Source organism: Rhinopithecus bieti, unplaced genomic scaffold, assembly GCF_001698545.2.
Source record: "Rhinopithecus bieti isolate Rb0 unplaced genomic scaffold, ASM169854v2 scaffold_5022, whole genome shotgun sequence".
Lineage (NCBI taxonomy): Eukaryota > Metazoa > Chordata > Mammalia > Primates > Cercopithecidae > Rhinopithecus > Rhinopithecus bieti.
The window spans coordinates 3,798,855-3,821,511 of NW_016804965.1; the positions used below are offsets into that span (position 1 = coordinate 3,798,855).

Below are 22,657 nucleotides of genomic sequence, written 5' to 3' on the forward strand. Positions count from 1 at the left end.
AGAAAACCAAACACCGCATGTTCTCACTCATAGGTGGGAACTGAACAATGAGATCACTTGGACTCGGGAAGGGGAACATCACACACTGGGGCCTATCATGGGGAGGGGGGAGGGGGGAGGGATTGCATTGGGAGTTATACATGATATAAATGACGAATTGATGGGTGCTGATGAGTTGATGGGTGCAGCACACCAACATGGCACAAGTATACATATGTAACAAACCTGCACGTTATGCACATGTACCCTAGAACTTTAAGTATAATAAAAAAAAGAGAGAGAGAGAATGATAGATATGATCAAAATGATGTTTCAAACCAGTAGGGAAAAATAATAATTCAATAAATTATATTGGAACAATTGACAATATACCCACTTGGAAGATATAAATTCCAGATGAATTAAGGACAAATCTAATATTAAAAACATGTATATACATGAATGGACTGAGAACATTATGCTGAGTGAAATAAGCCAGGCACCGAGTGATAAATACCATATAACTACATTTATATGTGTAATATAAAAAAGTTGAACTCACAGAAGTAGAGAATAGAATGGTGCTTACCAGAGGCTGGGGGCAGCAGGGGAGAGTGGGGAAAAGGGAGAGGTTGGTCAGTGGATGCAAAGTTACAGATAGATAGGAGGAATAAGTTCTGGTGTTCTGTTGCACAGCACAGAGACTATAATTAATATATATTTCAAAATAGCTAAAAGAGGATTTTAAATGTTCTCAACACAAGAAATGATAAATATGTGAAGTGATGGATATGGTAATTAGCCTTATCTGATCATTCCACAATGCAGAAATGTATCGTAACATCACATTGTACCTCATAAATATTGTATTAGTCCATTCTCATGCTGCTAATAACAACACATACCCGAGACTCGTTAATTTATAGAGGAAAGAGGCTTAATTGATTCACAGTTCCACAGGGCTAGGAAAGCCTCAGGAAACCTACAATCATGGCGGAAGGAGAAGCAAACATGCCCTTCTTCACATGATGGCAGGAAGGAGAAGTGCAGAACGAAGCGGGGGAAATGCCCCCTAATAAAACCATCAGATCTCGTGAGAACTCACTCATTGTCATGAGAACAGCATGAAGGTAACTGCCGCCATGACTCATTTACCTCCCGCTGGGTCCCTCCCCATGACACGTAGGGATTATGAGAACTACAGTTCAAGATGAGATCTGGGTGGAGACACAGCCTAATCATATCAAATATATACAGTAATTGTTGGTCAATTAAAAATTTTTTTTAAAAAATGTTTATACACTTGGAAGAAGTAAGAAATTTTTAAGTAACACTTGCTTGGCAACATACTCTATGACTTTTAGCACATTATTTAGTTATCTGATTTTTTTGGTTTTTGGTTTCAATCAATAGAAGGAAGATGAAAATGTAGAATTATTGTGAAATTTACTCTGATCTGACAGACTATAAATCTCACTGGTTACATTAAACTTTGTGGTTTAGTAATTGTATTCAATTCTGTATAACCCACTCCCCTGGAAGTACCAAAATTTTATCCTCCCTGCTGCTATTAACATATTTAAGTCTAACATGCAGAAATTCTTCCTATATTAATTCCTCTATTTCAGCACCTCTAGCAGTGACAAGAAAATTTTCTCCTTTGACATTTTTGACAAGTCAAAAAAACCACTATCATGACTACTTGTGAATATCTGATGATAAATGTACAAAAACAACGAAACATCTGTAAATTCTGAATATCCTTTCATATTTCTCCTTTTGATATCAGTTCCCATAAGAATAAAATAACTGGGTTTATCTAACTTAGTGGGCCACTTTTAGGATGAGCTAGTGTGTGAAGCCTCTCTCCTTGTCTGCCTGTGCTCCCTCCAACCATCCATGGTAAGGAGTGAATGCTTTACCACGCGGAAGTAAAAATACATTTGGCCAGGCGTGGTGGTGCACACCTGTAGTCCCAGCTACTTGAGAGGCTAAAGCAGTAGGATCACTTGAGCCCAGGAGTTTCAGGCAGCAGTGAACTATGATTGCAACACTGCTCTCCAGCCTAAGTGACAGAGTGAGACCCTGTCTCTTAAAAAAAATTTAAAAAGTAAAAAATGTTAAGGTCTTTTTTTTTTCATTTGAGCACCAAGGTAAAAGACAAAAGGTGTTTTCATTGGCAAATCTGTCCTACTGGTTGGTGGTTTGGCTGCTTTTTCCCTTCCCAGATGACCAACTCCATAACAAAGTTAACTGTACCTCTAGGTGAGAGAATCCGATTCAAACCAGCCCAAGAAAATTCCTAAGGGAATTGGCTTGAGTAGCTGGAAAGTCTGAGGTTGGATATAGCTTCAGGCCCAGTTGGTTGGCCTGCACTGTGAAGGCCTGGCCCTACCTGAACCGTGCAGAATGGACTCCCCCCAGGAAGAGGGAGGGCCTCTTTGCTAGGATAAAGGAGGAAGATGCTGAGCTAGCAAAAGTGACAGCTGTCCACAGCAGTAACTAAAGACGTTTCCTGGTTCAGCATGTAGCACATATGGTGCCTAGATTGTCTTTTTCTCCCCAAGGTTATTGTTAGAATCAAGGGATTGCAACATCACAGCATTCTTGCTTGGTCATGAAACAGACTGCCTGAATATATTGGCTTTGCTTCCTTTAATGTGGGTCTGTAATGAGGCTGGGAGACAAGTGGCTGGTTCTGTTTCTTGTTTTGCCTCTGTGTCATTCTATTATGATGGTCACTATGTAACAATCCATCTTGTTTGTTTGTTTTGTGAGGTTTCATTAGGCAGGATAATATACCATACATAAACATGATGAAAGTAAATGATCATAAACTCTAACATGATTTCAATAAAAAGTCTTCTAAATATGGTTCTAAGGCCAGCCATGGTGGCTCCTCTCTATAATTCCAGCACTTTGGGAGGCCAAGACAGGAGAATCACTTGGGCTCAAGAGTTCAAGAACAGCCTGGACAACATACCAAGACCTTTTCTCTACTAAAAATAAAAATAAATTAAGAAAAAAAATTAGCCAGGCACTGTGGTATGTGCCTGTCTGTAGTCTCAGCTACTTGGGAAGCCGAGATGGGAGGATTGCTTGAGCCTGGGAGATTGAGGATGCAATGAGCTGTGATCATGCCACTGCACTCCAGCTTGGGCAAAACTGAGACCCTGCCTCAAAAAAAAAATATATATATATATATATATACACACACACACACACATATATACACACACACACATATACACACACACATACACACACACGTGCATATATATTTTGTATATATGTATTTTGTATACATATTTTGTATATTATATATATTTTGTGTATATATATATACACACACATATAGTTCTGAGTGTCACATTCTTAGGACTGCAGAAATTGTCTGAGGCCTCATCATTCATGTCAGAAGGTCTACGTACAGTACTTCTTGATTCATGGCCTGTTAGAATTGCTCTGGATGTCAGATGAGGGGCCGGATCTCCGATGGTGGGGAGTAGAGGAGGCCTCCAGTCTCTCAGGAAACCAGAACCTGACTGTTCTCCACTGCAGATCTTTAATCAGGGCTTGGTGGCAAAGCTGACACATACTCGGTCCACCCCTAGGTAGGCGAAGCACAGGAGTATGACTGTCTTCTCCAGTTCTCTCTGCTCCAGGATAGGCTCAGGCACCTTCCAGAGTGTTTTGCTTCATGTTAGGTTTGTCTGTCCTCTCTCCACTCTCCCATTCCCCCTGCACACCCACCCTCTCCCCACCAGCCATTAGAAAGCTTTGTCTCAAGGGCAGTAGCAGGAGCGTGGCTCTTGGTAACCACAGGCAACCATGAATCCCTATTAGCTATTTGTGCTATATTTGTAAGGCACATTCCGGCCACTAACTGGATAGACAGGAAAATGTGCTTTAAAGGTTTTCTTGTGTGGTAAAATTGTCTCCCTTTTTTTTCTCCTTTTTTGCAGAATGACCAGTCCATGGGTGAGATGCAGATAATCGGAGGCGATGATCTTTCAACACTGGCTGGAAAGGTTTGTTAATGTAACTGTGCTCAGACTGCATTGATGTCTAGGGGCATCGGTGACCTGCATTTCAGGTCAGCACTCACAGGACATTTCAGACACTCTCCCGGGTTTTCCAATTCATACAAATGGCTGTGTGAATCCTTTTAATGATCTCCCCTTTCTAAAACACTCTTTTTAGAATGCTTCCAAGACACCATGCAGACCAAATCTTTCTTCTCCAAGCTTCCTTCCAATCTTATTTCAGACAGCAAAACCCCTTTGCCCACCTTGTTCTAATCCTTTTCTACTCATCTTTCCAGGCACCTTCTGAAAAGGAAGCTTTCCCTTTATTTATTCATCTGCCTTTTTTTTCTCATTCATCCTCCGCACCTAGGCTCTTCAGTAAAACATTTACACAGGTTCATTGACATGTACAAAATCTTGGGAGGGAAGAGAAAAGGACCTCTTCAGAGCGCATTTTCAGCACTTTGCCTTTTTTTCTATTAAAAAGAATGTAAACTATTAGATAATAGGAAGAACACCTCCAGTTTTAACTTGGAGTTCCAAATCTGCCAGTGCTTAATAATGAAGTGAAAAGACTGTTTAGATTCTGACATAAATACATAAACTGGAAAGAAGGGTTATTTCCTAACGAAAAGGATGTTCATGGAATGTTACTTGAAATGCAGGTTTGCTGTGAATAAAAGCAATCCGGAATTTGTTTTTGTTCAGCCGTACTGACCTAGCTTGTATCCCTTATCCCTGAACAGCTTGGCTTTCTAAGTAAAATGGATTAGTCTATTACACAAGCTTAATCTCTCATACTTGTGGTTGTTATTGTTATGCAATGCCTGGGTAGGAAAAAAATAGCAGCCACATTTAATAAAAATATGTGTAATAATCTTAGGATCGCTATAGAGCCACAAGGACTTTTTTTTTTTAGACAGCGTCTCACTCTGTCCCTAGGTTGGAGTGCAGTGGCATGATCTCAGCTCACTGCAACCTCCACCTCCTGGTTTCAAATGATTCCCCTGCCTCAGCCTCCCAAGTAGCTGGGATTACAGGCACCTGCCACCACGCCCGGGTAATTTTTGTATTTTTAGTAGAGATGGGGTTTCACCACATTGGACAGGCTGGTCTCAAACTCCTGACCTCAAGTGATCCACCTGCTCTGGCCGCCCAAAGTGGAGCCACAAGGACTCTGACTACAAATCAGCATACTTCCCTCTACTCTGAAGACAGCATAGTAGATCTATGTGTTAAATGGCTATCCGGCAGTAAATTGTGTTCCATAAAAATTGGAATTAACCTGTTGATGTTAATGCATCACTAAGCCACCATTTGATGTTACTGTTACATTGGTACCTGAAACAACATCCTAGAAAGCTAAAATACTAAAAGTAATTTCCAGAAATTCATAAGTTTTAACGACCCTGGAGTGGTCTTTAACACGTCATTTTAGGATTTTATTGTAGGACATTGCCTTACAGGTTTATTACACAAAAGAAATTGTTTACCTTGTGCTTTTGCTGTGGAGTCTGTCAAAGTGACAACTCTAAGATTTCTAAATGAATGCCAAGAAGAAATTTGCACATAGACGGCGGGGCATAGTGGCTCATGCCTGTAATCCCAGCATTTTCAGAGGCCGAGGTGGGCAGTTCATTTGAGGTCGGGAGTTCGAGACCTGCCAGGCCGAAATAGCAAAACCCTGTCTCTCCTAAAAATACGAAAATGGAAAATGAGCCAGGTATGGTGGTGCACACCTGTAATCCCAGCTACTCAGGAGGCTGAGGAGGAGGATCACTTAAGCCTAAGAGTTAAGGCTGCAGTGAGCTATGATCGCACCAGTGCACTCCAGCCTGGGCGACAGAACAAGACTCTGTCCCTTAAAAAATAATAATAATAATCTCTATATCCATACCTTGTTTCCACTAGAGTCCTTTCCACAAGTTGCAATGTTTACCTTAGGGCTTTTTATTTGCCTGTCTGCCCCACCAGGAAGTCAGCATGCAGTGGACAGAGACCATACCTGGTCCATAACAAATTGGAATAAATATTTGGTGACTGAACAAGTGGATGGTCCTCTTATGTGGAAATTAGAAAGAAGTCTTCGATTAATTTGGGGGAAGAGAGGACAGGGCAGAGGGAAATGGTAAATAAACCCACCTGGTCACACCCAAGACACACCCACCAGCTGGTTAAGTTGAGAGGCAGAGAGAAAGGTGCTGAGTGAGGGAAGGGCGCCCTCTTTGTTGAGGCAGGAGGGCTTCCTCACAGGAGACTTAAGGGGGACTGAGGAAGTGAATGCAACACAGCTGAGGTGGAACAGTGAAAAAAATTTCACTTAGCGTTTAAAATTTCCTTTTCCTTAAAAAAGATAAAGGCCTTCCAATGTGTCTTGGCATAACACCAAATAACCACCAGAAGTAGCCAGAGCCCAGTTTGAACATCACAGTCGTAAGCATTTCAGAAAGTATTTCTGGCATGAGTCAATGGATCATGTAGGTAGAGGCAACATATTGTTTGTGGAGTTTTTCAGCTATAGGGGAACTATTAAAATCCATTTGTTCCTATTCGATAAGTAATAAAAATCATTAGTTGTCACTGTGCTTGGGAAACTTAAATGCCCATTACAGCCCTGGGGAAGGGTTTTAGGTCTTATGGAGTGAGTTTGTTAGCATTTAAGTTACAGTTGCTGCCTTAGAATAGTAGGCTGCTACAATGACTTCTCTGGGTAGCCATTTTCATAAGAAATAAAATACAACATATGAGTAAGGTTGAAAAAAAAAAAAGATAAAGACCTTCATATGACCCACCCTGTTCATTCATTCTTCATTCAGCCTCTCCATGAAAGGTTATCAATTAAGTTAGATAGAACAAATAAGACACACTATTCAATGGCAATGTAGAGTGACCATGGTTAACAGCGATGTGTTGTATATTTCAAAGTAGCTAGAAGACTTGAAATGTTCCCAACACATAGAAATGATAGACGGTCAAGGCAATGGCTCCCCCACATACCCTGACCTGCTCATTACATATTCTGTGCATGTAACTCCATAAATACATAAAACATTGTGTATCAATGAAAAAATACAATTTAAAAAATAAGAATTGACAAGATTTTACAAATATATTTTAGAGGCTCTCTAAAATCTTTCCATCATGCAGAATATACACTAGCTGGAAAAAAAAGTAAAAGGAAGAGGCACCCAACAATTAGTGGGTACTTGTTTTAATGGGTGTAGAAGAAAGTCTGAAACTGCAATAAATATCTCCACTGGATGAAAGGGTTGTTGAGGCCAGGAGTTTGAGACCAGCCTGGGCAACATAGTGAGACTGCGTCTCTACAAAAGAAATTTAAAATTTAGCCAGGCATGGTGGTGCATGCCTGTAGTCCCAGCTACTCAGGAGGCTAAGGTGAGTGGATCACTTGGGCTTAGGAGGTTGAGGCTGCAGTGACTTCTCCTTTCTCCTGTAGTCATAATAGAATTTGTCAGTCATTCAGTAAACTTACATTTAAAGTACATTTATCATCGTGTTATTACTCTGCCAGGAATTTGTTCCCAGGAACACACCTTCTCTTATTTAATGCTTGGCACTGTAAGAAGAGTCCCATACATCTTTCCACACAAGACTCTTTCCTTGGGTTTAATGAAATCCAAAGAATGAAAGATTCCTTAGGATTCAGATAGTCTTAGAGAGGGGAGGGTGAGCTTTTGACTGGAATAGAAGGGTTTGTGACTAACACAGAAGAGAGGGGAAGGGCACCCCGTGGCAACACTTGATCCCCAAGCCTCAGGGTACTCCTCCGTAGCTATCACTGTCATCTACCCAAAACCAACAATCATTCCCTCCAAATAAATTTCAAAAACCATTAAGCCAGGCAGGCACAGTAGCTCATGCCTATAATCCCAGTAGTTTGGGAGACTGAGGCGGGTGGATCACTTGAGGTCAGGAGTTTGAGACCAGCCTGGCCAACATGGCAAGACCCTGGTCTGTACTAAAAATACAAAAATTAGCCGGATGTGATGGCACACACCTCTAATCCCAGCTGAGGCAGGAGAATCACTTTAACCTGGGAGGCAGAGGTTGCAGTAAGCCAAGACTATGCCACTACACTCCAGCCTGGGCGACAGAGCAAGACCCTGTCTCAAAAAAAAAAAAAAAAAAAAAATTAAACCCACAAAACCCCACCAAAATTTAATACAATACCACAACCTATCCTCCACCAATAATTAGCCCTAATCCTCCATAAATAGGTGACGGCTTTGAAGAAAATTCCACAAAACCTACAACAAGAATAATACTTACTAAAAATAAAAATACAGAATGGGGTAAGTGGGAAAAGAGTAGGATCACTGGACAGGAGTGGACCACCATGACTGAAGGAAATTAATCAAAAATGGGAAAGTAGTAGGAAAAAAAAAAAAAAAAAAACACGAAAACACGGGGTTTGGTGTGTAGAATACATTGAAAGTCCCAATGAAGAGTTGAACTTGCTCAGCAAAGCGAACAAGAGACACAAAAGTATATGAGCAGAGATGACATCATGGAGCTATGTTTCAGGAAAATGAAACTGACAAGAGGGAAGAGGCTGAAAGAGGGGAGAGAGCAGTTTGGAGGTGGGGTGGGCGGAGCCTGCAGGAGCACTTGAACTACAGGAGCCAAGTTAGGGTGGAAGAGAAGGAATCGTGGCATCAAAAGGAGACGTGACAGAGTTAAATGAAGGAGGGAGGGCTAGAAAGGATTTTTTAAAATTAAATTTGTTTATGAAAGAACTCTATAAAACGTGGGGAAATAGCTCACCTACATAATCTTGTCATGCTGTGAGTTAGAGGCATTATGAACGTAACTGTATAATATTTCTGGAGCCCTTGAAGACATGGGATTAAAATATTTAGAAGAAAAGGAGATGCTACACAGCCACCCCTCTCTCTCTCTCTCTCTCTCTCCCTCTCTCTCTCTCTCTCCCTCTCTCTCTCTCCCTCCATCTCTGGCTTTCTTTTCTTTCTTTCTTCCATTTCTTTCTCCCTTTCTTTCCTTTTTTTAAATAAAAAATGTTTTGCTTTGAACCCCGAGAAACTACCTTTCTTTTTTTTCTTTCTTTTTTTATTTTTCTTTCTTTCTCTCTTCCTTTCTTTTTTTTTTTTTTTTTTTTTTTTTTTGCTTTTTATTAAATTCCTTTCTCTCTCTTCCTTTCTCTCTCTTCTTTTCTCTCTCTCTCTCTCTCTCTCTCTCTCTTTCTTTTCTTCCAAGGAAAGGAAGCTCACACGGGAAGCTGTCTGAGTCATGGCTCTAAATAGGTCATTGCTGTTGAATGAAGTGAGCCCTCAATGATCAGGTTAAATGGCCTCTTCAGTTCATGACGTTAAAAGCATTTTATTTGGTGTGTTTAAGCTGTCTACACAATGTACTCTCTGATTGATTTTTTTTCCAAAGTTGATTTAATACTGAACTTCAAAAATGTGTGTACTCTATTTAAAGCAAGATTTATATTCATATTCACGAGAAACCTCTGAAAGGGTGGAATAAAACAAATGCGCATGGAAATAGGCACCAAATCTGTGCAACAAGAAAACACAGATGGCAGGTTAAGCCCAAGATTTTGGAGACATGCCCCTCAAATCTGCCCTCAAATAAGTTTTTTTCTTTCTTTCGTTTTTTTTTTTTTTTTTTTTTTTTTTTTTTTATGAGCAGAATCTTGTCACCCAGGCTGGAGTGCAGTGGTATGATCTTAGCTCACTGCAACCTCCACCTCCCAGTTTCAAGCGATTCTCCTGCCTCAGCCTCCTGAGTGGCTGGGATTACAGGAGTGCACCACCACACCCAGCTAATTTTTGTATGTTTTAGAAGAGATGGGGTTTCACCGTGTTGGTCAGGCTGGTCTCGAACTCCTGACCTCAAGTGATCCACCCTCCTCAGCCTCCCAAAGTGCTGGGATTACAGGAGTGAACCACTGTACCCAGCCTAAGATTCGAATTAAATGCCAGAATGAAGCATCAGAACCTGCCAAAAGTTCTCCCTTGGCTGCCTTAACTGTTTAAATCATTCTTTTTTTATTGCATCTGACTAAGCTGAGAACAATAATGGAAAGACTCACTGACTGATGATTCTGGAAATTTTGTGAATTTATCACATAAAATGAAATGCTAAACTACATTCCCTTTTCCATGGGGTTTATATTCACATTCCTGCTCATTCTCCACATCCACAGTACAGCTCATTGTCACTGCTGCCATTGCTCTTGATTAGTGTGACCACAGCCACCAAACTACACCGCTGCAGATGAGACAGTGTGGTGTGCAAATCACTGTGTGTTCTAAAATGCTAGAAGTAGGAATAACCTATTTAAGAACATCGTGTCGATTTGTGCGATTCTTTCCTCCCTCCTTTTCTTCTTTCTTCCTTTCTTTTTCTTTTTTGTTAGGAAACCCCTTGTGATTAGTTTTGATCAGAATCATGCAACAGCAAAGAAAGCACACTCCAGAGATTCCTCATAGAGTTTTTGCCTGCAGCTCCTAGGCTGCAGATTTTACTGGCTTTCTGGGAGGAAATGAGCTAGGTGTGATAAGATGACTAAGACAGTAACTGGCAAACATCTCAGATGCAGTGATCAGAGTTATCAGATTGGAAGTGTGTAGGAGGCACAGTGTGTACTGAAAAGAGAAGTTGCCCACTCAAAAAACGCGAATTTTAGGAAATTGCTTAGTGCAAAATTAAGAGCAATAGACATTGATGATAGCTTGGTTCAGGAAGAATTGCAGATTGTTAAGGAAAAATGGAGGGGATGAATCAGAAATACAATGAACTAGAGAAAGTGAAAGAAATGAAGTCAAAATTGTTGATTCACTACACAAGTATTTCTTAAGTACCTACTAGATGCCAGTCTCCAGGTTATTTTTTTTGTTGTTGTTCATTTGTTTTGTTTTGTTTTGTTGAGACAGAGTCTCACTCTGTCACCCAGGCTGGAGTGTAGTGGCACGATCTCAGCTCACTGCAACCTCCCCCTCCCTGGTTCAAGCAATTCTTGTGCCTCAGCCTCTCAAGTAGCTGGGACTACAGGCATGCGCCACTATGCCTGACTAACTTTTATATTTGTAGTAGAGACAAAGTTTCACCATCTTGGCTAGGATGTTCTTGAACTCCTGGCCTCAAGCAATCTGCCCGCCTTGGCTTCCCAAAGTGCTGGGATTACAGATGTGAGCCATCGCACCCAGCCTCCATGTTATATATTGATTATATAAAGATAAATAATTTTTACTCCTTAGCTCTTTTAGCTAATCTTAGGCACAGCCATATCTCAGAGTTATTGTGGATTTGGTTTCAGACCACCACTATAAAGAGAGCCACACAAATTTTTTGTTTTTTCATTGCATATAAAACTTATGTTTATACTGCATGGTAGTCTACTAAGTGTTCAATAACATTATGTCTAAAAAATAAGGCACATAACTTAATGAAAAAATACTTCATTGCTTAAAAAAATGCTAATGATCATCCAAGCCTTCAGTGAGTCATCATCTTTTTGCTGGAGGAGAGTCTTGCCACGATGTTGATGGCTGCTGACTCATCAGACTGGTGGGTGCTTCAGAAGGTTGGGGTGGCTGTTGCAATTTCTTAAAACAAGACAATAATGAAGTTTGCTGCTTAGATTGACTCTTCCTTTCATGAAAGATTTCTCTGCAGATTGTGATGCTGTTTCATAGCATTTTACCCACAGTAGAACTTCTTTCAAAATTGAAGTTAATCCTCTCCAGCCATGCTACTGCTTTATCAACTAAGTATATTTAATATTTTAAACCCTTTGTTGTCGTTTCAACAATGTTAACAGCATCTTCACCAGGAGTAAATTCCATCTCAAGAAACCACTTTCTTTGCTCATCCATAAGAAGCAACTCCTTATCTGTTCAAGTTTGATCATCAGATTACAGCAATTCACTCACATCTTCAGGCTCCACTTCTAATTAGGTTCTCTTGCTATTGCCACCACATCTGCAGATACTTCCTCCATGAAAGTCTTTTTTGTTGTTGTTGGTTTTTTGAGACGAGTTGTCGCTCTGTCGCCCAGGCTGGTGTACAGTGGCATAGTCATGGCTCACCGCAGCCTCGACCTCCCCAGGCTCAGGTGATCCTCCCACCTCAGTTTTTGTAGAGACAGGGTTTTGCCATGTTGCCCAAGCTGGTCTCAAACTACTGGGCTCAAGCAATCCACCCCCCTCGGCCTCCCAAAGCGCTAGGATCACCTGCAGCAGCCACCGCCCTCGGCCTCTCCACTGAAATCTTGAGCCCCTCAAAGTCAGGCATGAGGGTTGGAATCAACTTCTTCCAAACCCCTATTCATGTTGATACTTTGATCTCCACTCATGGATGACGAATGCTCTGAATAGCATCTAGAATGGTGGATCTTCAGGTTTTCAATTTACCCAGATCCATCAGAGGAATCACTATCTATGGGCAGCTATCACCTTACAAAATCTATTTCTTAAATAATAAGACTTGAAAGTCTAACTGACTCTATGGGCTGCAAAATGGATGTTGTGTTAGCAGGCATGAAAATAATCTTTGTGTAAACATCTCCATCAGAGCTCTTGGGTGACTAGGTAGATTGTTAATGAGCATAGTATTTTGAAAGGAATCTTGCTTTCTGCACAGTAGGTCTCAAGAGTGGCCATAAAATATTCATTTCAATAAACTATGCTGTAAGCAGATGTGCCTGTATAAACAGGCTTTGCTACTCCATTTATAGAACACAGGCAAAGTCGATTTCACATCATTCTTAAGCACCCTAGCATTTTTGGAATGGTAATTGAGCATTGGCTTCAATTTAAAGACACCAACTACATTAGTCCCTAAAAAGAGTCAGTCTAGGTGGGGCGCGGTGACTCACGCCTGTAATCACAGCACTTTGGGAGGCCAAGCGGGCAGATCACCTGAGGTCAGGAGTTCAAGACCAGTCTGGCCAACAGAGTGAAACCCCTTCTCTACTAAAAATACAAAAAAAATAGCAGGGCATGGAGGCGTGTGCCTGTAATCCCAGCTACTTGGGAGGCTGAGGCAGGAGAATCGCTTGAACCCAGGAGGCAGAGGTTGCTGTGAGCCAAGATCATGCCACTGCACTCCAGCCTGGGCAACAGAGCAAAACTCTGTCTCAAAAGAAATAAAATAAAAATAAAACAAATAGTACATTAAAGATCACTATCCTAGATCACCATAACCACAATGACAATGAAAATGTTTGAAATATTGCAAGAATTTCCAGAATATGACACAGAGACACAAAGCAAGCACACGCTGTCAGAAAAACAACACCAATACATGTGCTCAACACAGGGTTGCTGCAAACCTTCAATTTAAACACACATACACACACAGTCTCTGCAAGGTGCAATAAAGAGAAATTTGGGAGACCAAGACGGGTGGATCACCCGAGGTCAGAAATTCAAGACCAGCCTGGCCAACATCGTGAAACCCCATCTCTACTAAAAACACAAAAATTATTCATGCATGGTGGCGCACACCTGTAATCCCAGCTACTCAGGAGGCTGAGGCAGTAGAATCACTTGAACTAGGAGGCAGAGGTTGCAGTGAGCCAAGATCGTGCCATTGCTCTCCAGCCTGGGCAATAGAGGGAGACTTTATCACAAAAAAAAAAAAAAAGAGAGAGAGAGAGAGAAATGTAAAAAACAAGGTATGCCTATACAGCAAAAGAGACTGTTCTAAATTAAAAGAGAAGGGAAGATCCAATCCATGGTATAGGTTGGACAAACCAGCTACAAAGGCCATTTTAAGGAAAACTGGGGAAATTTGAATATATAGTAGGCTTTATGTGATGTTAAGAAATTACCATCATTTTTGTTGGATATTATAATATTTTGGCTATACATAATAAAGAATGCCATGATAGCTTTAATCTATTTTAAAGCACAGAAATATTTTAAATACTTTAAACAGTTAAGCATGTATCAAAAATTTAGGAAGTCTTTAGACTTTTCTGGTTTTCAAGTATTCTATAATGTTTTATATTTATATATTATAGAAAGTACAAACTTTATTTGACAGGTATATAATTATACATAAGGAAATATATGCACTTTCTATAATAAGAATAAATACACGGCTGGGCACAGTGGCTCACGCCTGTAATCCTAGCACTCTGGGAGGCTGAGGAGGGAGGATCACTTGAGGCTGGGAGTTCAAGGTTACAGGGAGCTGTGATCAAGATCCTGTCTCTACAAAAGAAAAATAAAATTTAAAAATATGCGGCCGGGCGCGGTGGCTCAAGCCTGTAATCCCAGCACTTTGGGAGGCCGAGACGGGCGGATCACGAGGTCAGGAGATCGAGACCATCCTGGCTAACACGGTGAAACCCCGTCTCTACTAAAAGTACAAAACTAGCCGGGCGAGGTGGCGGGCGCCTGTAGTCCCAGCTACTCGGGAGGCTGAGGCAGGAGAATGGCGTAAACCCGGGAGGCGGAGCTTGCAGTGAGCTGAGATCTGGCCACTGCACTCCAGTCTGGGCGAAAGAGCGAGACTCCGCCTCAAAAAAAAAAAAAAATATGCATTTATACTTAAACTCTTTTAAGAAACAAGCAACCTAGAAGTCAATAAATGATTTAAATGTTTTTAAGTACAGAAATAGCTATATGAAACATAACAAAATCTATTTTTTAGAAATAAAAAAGTAACAATCAGAAAAATAGTTAAAAGGCTTAAAAGTGACTGTATCTGGGAAACAAAATTGGAAGCGAACAGAGGTGAAGTGATGGAGGGGTGTTTTTCTTTTAAAAAACTTTCAATCTATTTGATTTTTTATTTTTTTTTGAAATGGAGTCTTACTCTGTTGCCCAGGCTGGAGTGCAGTGGTGCCATCTCAGCTCGCCACAACCTCCACCTCCCAGGTTCAGGCAATTCTCCTGCCTCAGCCTCCCAAGTGGCTAGGACTATAGGCATGCACCACCATGCCCAGCTAATTTTTATATTTTCTGGTACAGAAGGGGTTTCAAGATACTGGTCAGGCTGGTCTGGAACTCCTGACCTCAGGTGATTTGCCTGCCTTGGCCTCCCAGGGTGCTGCGATTATAGGCGTGAGCCACAGCGCCTGGCCTCGATCTATTTTAAACATGTGTATACATCACCTTGATTTGAAAATGTATTTGAATAATTGTGACAGTGTCTCTCAATATCATTATTCATCCAAATCCTACTTCCCACCTACCACTATATCTTAGAATTGAAGCAAATCTTTTCAAAGACGACTCTATTGTTTTGCAAGGTTCTGTACTATCAAAAAAATATTTAATTACATTCAATACATGCACTCTACTTAATTAGGCAGGAATGCAGACTAACACATTTTAGAAAGGTTTTTCTTTATAAAGTTGAAACAAAAAGAGATTGTGAGCCAGAAAATTAAATGAACCACAACATTCTCCAAGTATTCTGGTTGATTTATAGGTCTGATTGGTAAGCCTCAATCAAACTAAAAATGCACATCTCAAGCAACTACTGCAAATTGGCCATTAAGATTATAGCAACTTGTGTTCAAAATACCAAGGGGACTCCTCTGGCAGCATGACTCTTGTATTTTTTGTTACAGAAGGGGTTTCAATATACTAAAATATATTGAAAGAGTGGTGCCTTGCTTCAAAAATGGACAAAATAATCTTATATATTTCTATGATAAAATTAAGATTTTCAATGGATTTAATGAATAAAAATGTCATACCTGACAGAAAAACACTTCCAAGAAGATATTTTCACATAAGAATGCATTTGACATACAGTGCAAAGTTAACAGAGTTGTTGGTTGGCTGGTTTGGTGGGTGGGTGGTTAACATTTTTATTAATTAAATCTTGCATTAAACATGAGTAAGTTATCTAATGTGTAGTATTTGATCTGATTTTTTTTTTTCTTTTGTATTGGAGTCTTACCTGTCACCCAGGCTGGAGTGCAGTGGTGCAATCTTGGTTCACTGCAACCTCCACCTCCCGGGTTCAAGTGATTCTCCCGCCTCAGCCTCCTGAGTAGCTGGGATTACAGGCACCTACCACCACACCCAGCTAATTTTTGTATATTTTAGTAGAGACAGGGTTTCACCAAGTTGGCCAGGCTGGTCTCGAACTCCTGACCTCAGGTGATCCACCCACCTCGGCCTCCCAAAGTGCTGGGATTACAGGCGTGAGCCACTGTGCCAGGTCATGATTCTTAAAGTATTGTATAAATCATAGAGATAAATGAAAAGTCATCTAAAGAAAAACACCATTACATTGAAAGAATAGTCTCACCATTTAGGGATGGCATATTAACACAGTCATATTTTAATTTGGTGGGGCAGCATTGACATGTCACTACTAATCCAATTAATCGGTCAGTTTTAACTCAGTAATAAGTTTAGTCAGTTGTTATTGCTTTATTCAACAAATAATTATTGAGCACTTATATGCAGGCATTATGTTAGTTTCTGGCAATGTGGTAGGAATCGAGACAGACATGATCCCCACCTCATGGAGATCAGAATATAGTGGGGAAGACAGATATCAAACAAGAAATTAAAATGCAGTACAATCATTGTGTATTAGTCCTTCCTCACACTGATATAAAGAAATACCTGAGACTGGGTAATTTATAAAGAGAAAAGGTGTAGTTGGCCCTCAGTTCCGCAGGCTGTATAGGAAGCATGATGCTGGCCTCTGTTCTGCTTCTGGGGAGGCTTCAGGAAACTTAACATTATGGCAGAAGGCAAAGGCAGCCGGGTGTGGCGGCTCGTGCCTGTAATCCCAGCACTTTGGGAGGCCAAGAAGGGCAGATCACTTGAGCTCCTAAGTTTGAGACCAGCCTGGCCAACATGGTAAAACTCCATCTCTACCGAAAATACAAAAATTAGCCAGGCGTGGTGGTGCACAACTGTAATCCCAGCCATGTGGGAAGGTGAGGTGGGAGAATCGCTTGAACCCAGGAAGCGGAGGTTACAGTGAGCGGAGATCGCACCACTGCACTGCAGCCTGGGTGACAGAGTGGGACGCTGTTTCAAAAAAAAAAAAAATTATAGCAGAGGCAAAGGGAGAGCAGCACTTCACATGTCTGGAGACAGACATGCAGCAAGAGAAAGAGGGGGAGGTGTCATATACCTTTAAACAACCAGATTTCAGGGCAACTATCAGGACAACACCACCAAGGGGCGTGATGCTAAACCATTCATGAGACCCACCCCCGCGATCCAGTCACCTCCCACCAGGCCCCGCCTCTAGCGCTGAGTATTACATTTCAGCATGACATTTGGGCAGGGACACAAATCCAAACCATATCACGGTGTTCTTAGGGAAGAGGTAGAGTAATGCCTTGAGAGCTTGTTACAAGGAATCTGACCATCTCACTAAAAATACACACCAGGCACCTCCCAGTCCTTTCTCTAGCCTACCCTCTTCATCTAGGTTGGCAATCCAAGAGGAAATCCCGAGTCCCCAGGGATTTTGGTGGTCGTGCAAGAGGAAGGCTGTCACAGCTGAACCCATGATGCATTTACCAAGCACGATCTCTGTTAGTGATGCAGTTCATGTTGCATTGTTTTCCTGGGAAACTCTCAACAGGCTTTACCTCCCAGGTGGGGGTGGGAGGCCCTTGGCAGAATTACTGAGAACGGATGACTTTATGGAGAGCTCGTCAGACAGGTCTAACATAAGCTTGCTTCTAACCTAAATATAGATACTAATATTGCATCACCAACTAATTCCGGAGGACCTATTAAAATGGATCTGGAAAACCTAGATCACCTCTAGTCCTTTGAATTGGATGGGGAAGGACTGTCTAAGCAAATTGTGAAATTCTAACTAGAAGCAAAAAAATGTGTATGTATCCTGTGAGTCAGATTGGCATCACATTCTAAAATACGGGTTTTGTTTATTTCAGAATGTTCTCATTGTTGAGGTAAGCTGGCATTTCCTTTCCATACTTGGAGGTTGAAAGACTCTAATGGTGAGTTTTAAACTATAAACCTTGTTATCAAATTGACCAAGGATTTCTTGAGCTCCCACTGGGTGCATGCTCTCCAAATTTACTGAATAGGGGCCAAATAGCATCCCTGATTTCAAAGAATGTAGAATAAGAGCTTTGCAACAATATTTGTGGACGACTTTGTCCTTTTTGTGTATCCAGTTCCACATATCTCTGTGGTGATTCTTATACTTATTTGTGAATCAGACAAGTTTAAAGAAGAGGAAACTAGCTCACCAAACCAAATTCATTTCACAGTGAAACCAAGGTTAGAACTCTGTTTACCCTGAATTCAGTGTTTTTGCTAAGGACCTCTGACGATTTTGAGAATTCTCAAATACTTTCAGCATCAAAATCATAAACACAATCAATTAAAAATGGTGAGCTATGGGGAAAGCTATGGTTTTGGTTTTTTTTGTTTGTTTGTTTTGTTTTGTTTTACTTTTGTTTTTCTGTTAAAAAAGAGAACGTGGGATCCCTATGGCAGTAGTGGACTAATACAGCAAATGGCCACGTTTCCTTCAGGAGCACGCTCGTCTCATCAAACAGCAAAAAATAGGGAGCTATTTTCAACCTTTTGTTACACAATTGCCTGTGTGCGCCATGTGTATCTGGAGCTCTTGCTCAGTATAACCCATGGAGTAGACCCTCTAACCAAATGAATTGCCCAACCCTGGTTACATTCAGACCTGTTGTTTTGATAATCAGCTCGTGACAGCTGATTCCTGTCCTTAGGACAATAAATCGCCGCTGCCCATTCTCCTCTAATTGTGCAGCAGCTCATCAGTGGAGATGAGCCCGAGCTCACTGCAGCCGTGGACCCTCAGAATTCACAGGCTGTCACCAGCTGCTGTCCAGACACCTCTCACTTCCCAGCCATAGAATGCCCTATTGAGTGGGGGAGGACGAGGGGGAGGCATTTATCCATTCAGTGTATTCAGATGTACATATCCATGAAAATTCATGTGCCTTGTATTGTGTTGCATAACCTCAGGGCCAAATTTAGTCCTTGAATGTGCATACGCGAGTCCAAATGTACTCAATGAGGAGTCCCACATGCTGTCCAAAGGCTAAATTTGGCCCTTCAGCACAGCTAAAGGATTCAAGGAGGAAAGAGTCTCCAGTAGATTCCCCAAAACTCAGCTTCCAGAAAAAAGTGCCTGTCTAAATAAAACATAACCAACTCCTCCTCCTACTTTGGCTCCAAATTGGATGGCATTTTTAATTACGATGCATTATTAATCAGGAGTATCTCCCTGGATGAAAAGTCTGTTGTGCTGCTCAGATGCACTTTGTTGAATTTATCTGTCCTTTCTGCAAAGGATGTCGTCGGAACTGGGAGGACCATGAAAGCACTACTCAGCAATATAGCGAAATACAAGCCCAACATGGTTAAGGTAGCCAGGTGAGTTGGACATTCATAGCACGGTGATTTCTGGTTTTCCAAGCAAGCCCAAAAGGTATGCTAACACAGGATGCTCTTTCCAAACAGTATAATATATTCCAATCTAGTGACCTTTTCCCCTGGGGTATTACAGTTTGACCACACTGAAAAGCAGCCCTTGACTGCTAGCCTGAGAGAAGAAAGGGAAGAAGACGTGCTTTGCCATGTTTCTGAGTTCCTCTTTACTGCGCCTCCATTAGCTGTTTCCAGGAGCAGCTGGATGAGCCCCCGTGCAATTGCTCTGCTCCCTTCATTTTTTTGTTTGTTTGTTTTGAGACACAGCCTTTCTCTGTCGCCCAGGCTGGAGTGCAGTGGCACAATCTCAGCTCACTGCAACCTCTGCCCTCTGAGTTCAAACAATTCTCATGCCTCAGCTTCCCAAGTAGCTGGGACTACAGGCGCCCGCCACCGTGCCTAGCTAATTTTTTGTATTTTTAGCAGAGATGAGCTGGGGTTTCACCATGTTGGCCAGGATGGTCTGAACTCCTGACCTCAAGTGATCTGCCTGCCTCAGCCTCCCAAAGTGCTAGGATTACAGGCATGAGCCACTGCACCCGGACCTTTTTTTTTTTCTTTTAACAAGAGACAGGGTCTTGCTCTATGATCACAGTAGTGTGATCATAACTCACTGCAGCCTCAAACTTCTGGGCTCAAGTGATCCTCCCACCTCAGCCTCCTGAGTAGCTAGGTGCAGCTATCCCCTTTTTTGTTTGTTTGGTTTTTTGTTTGAGATGGAGTCTTGCTCTGTCACCCAGACTGGAGTGCAGTGGTGCAATCTCAGCTTACTGCAACCTCAGCCTCCTGGGTTCAAGTGATTATCTTGCCTCAGACTGCCATGTAGCTGAGACTACAGATGCATACCACCATGCCCAGCTAATTTTTGTATTTTTAGTAAAGATGGGGTTTCACCATGTTGGCCAGGCTGGTCTCAAACTTATGAGCTCAAGTGATCTGCCCTTCTTGGCCTCCTAAACTGCTGGAATTACAAGCATGAGCTACCATGCCTGACCGACAGCTACCTTTTTTAAAAGTTTTTTATATTTTATCTATTTTTTGAGACAGGGTCTCACTCTGTCACCTAGGCTGGAGTGCAGTAGTGCAGTCATGGCTCACTGCAGCCTTCAACTCCTGGGCTAAAACAATCCTCCCACCTCAGCCTCCCAAGTAGCTGGGACTACAGGCAGGTGCCACCACACCCAGCTAAATTTTTTATTTTTTTGTAGAGACAGGGGTCTCGCTATGTTGCCCAGGTTGGTCTTGAACCTCTGGGCTCAAGTGATCCTCCCACCTTGTCCTCCCAAAGCACTGGGATTACAGATGTAGGCACTGTGCCTAACCTGCTCTCTTCTTCTTATCCAGAACCATCTGTATAGTGCCACAGTAACAAAATATGTATTTCAACTACATATTTTAATTATGCTTGATTCTATTTACAATTCATAGAGATTTGATTGGGTTCACTAAAGCATGTCTTTTTTAATGGTAGTTTGTTGGTGAAGCGAACACCCAGAAGTGACGGCTTTAGACCTGACTGTAAGTGATTTTTAGTTTTTTGTTTGTTTTGTGCTTGTGGTATTTCATTTTATGTTTAAGAATCTTTGATTTCCTATTTGACAGCACTGCAAGTGGAGTTGAAACTGTGTAGGGCTGATAGTCCCACAGATTCCTCATGGTCTTCCCCACCTTGACAGGGAAAACAGAACCCTTTAAAATGAGGGTCTTCAATGTTCTAATTTGCATCTTTCACAGGAACTCTATTCCGTGCATTGGGTATTTTTATTTGCATGTTTCACACAGCACCTTAACTACAGAGAAGTCAGCTGAAAAGTTTCAGGGAGTAGAGGAAGACCTGATCCCACTGGACTGACTCAGACACATAGGATCCCTGCCTTGGCCTCTGTTCTCACCAGTCAGACAAGGAGAGGTGCTATGGAGGTTTAAAGGGAGTCTCATGCCATCATCCGGAACTATTACCAGACAATGCACAATGGTGACCTTTAGCAAGCCTGAATTGTAATGCACAGAAGGGGAAATCTAAGACAGCTCCCCATCACCTCCAAACCAAAGCTCCGAAACACAGAGAATTAGCAGAGGAGGTATCTCTAGATAGCATCTTCACACTTGACTTCAGATGTGTGTTCTGTAGGGCTTCCTCATCTAGTACACTCCTCCCTTCTCCCAACAATAAGCCTAGTTCTAACACCAGGAAGGATAAACATGCAGCCTGATTATTTATTATTCTAACACTAGAGGCGAATTTTTTTCACTTGCATAGGCAGACTTCAGCTTGATTTTTATAACTTACATTTGCTCCAAAGTCCCTGGGATAATTTGGCTACAGTTCTCTTCAGCAAGCTGAACAAACATTATCTAAAGAGAAGCACAGTATGGATGGGTGACATGCCAGCGACATTTAGCCAGTGACTCTACATTCTAAAAACAAGTTTCATTCCTGTGCTGGATGTGTTAACTCTAGACCATGTCAGTTCTGGGCAGAAAGACCCAATCGCATGTTCCCATCTATTACTAGTATCAAAGGTATAATCTGGATGTAGTGAAGGTTGCTTGAGGTTACTTAGCAGAAATTGTCTAACAAAATAGTACAAGATACTCACTGTATAGATAAGATTTTAACTGAAGTTGAAAAACATTCACTTCAAACATATCCGATTAATGACAGATTTCTTATATCACTTATAATAACAGCAATAAAACAATAGCAGCTAACACTAGGAAGAGGTTGTGATGTGCCACACACTGTTCTAAGAGCTATACAGAGATTAGCTCCTTTCATCCTCACAATAGCTCTCTACAGGTAGGAGTTGTTGTTATACCCATTTTACAGATGAGGAAATAGAGCACAGCAAGCTTAAATAGCTTGCCAAAGTTATGTAGCTGTGAGTGTCAGACCAGTATTAAGCCCAGGCAATCTGGTTTCAGTAAGTGCCCTGAGTCTTCCACTACATCTTCAAGTAACATCTGCTATGGCAAATGTAAGTGTAGGAGCTGCCCACATTTACCAGCTAAGGATAGGTCACTCTGATTCATGATTGTCCTGCTGATCCATCATCCTTTTATTCTATGACATCTCAAGGTTTGGCCTTCTAGATAGGCTTTGGGCTCTCATTTTCCCAGTGTGAGCTGCCCTGCCTAATGGAAGGATTGGATTGCTCCCTGTCAAGTCATTATCACAACCCTGGTTACAAACAGGGTTTCTTGGGATTTGCTCATATTATT

The 22,657-nt window shown here is 41.5% G+C and overlaps 1 protein-coding gene across 3 annotated transcripts in view; it reads left to right on the plus strand.

The window, feature by feature from the left end:
* PRTFDC1 (phosphoribosyl transferase domain containing 1) overlaps positions 1-22,657 on the plus strand; it is a 112,344-nt gene that overhangs the window by 84,627 nt on the left and 5,060 nt on the right. For all 3 annotated transcript variants that reach the window (XM_017870806.1, XM_017870805.1, XM_017870804.1), the window contains 4 exons: positions 3,945-4,010; positions 17,893-17,910; positions 19,299-19,381; positions 20,907-20,953. In XM_017870806.1, coding sequence (XP_017726295.1) covers positions 3,945-4,010; positions 17,893-17,910; positions 19,299-19,381; positions 20,907-20,953 — 214 coding nt within the window. The remainder of the gene's footprint in view (positions 1-3,944; positions 4,011-17,892; positions 17,911-19,298; positions 19,382-20,906; positions 20,954-22,657) is intronic.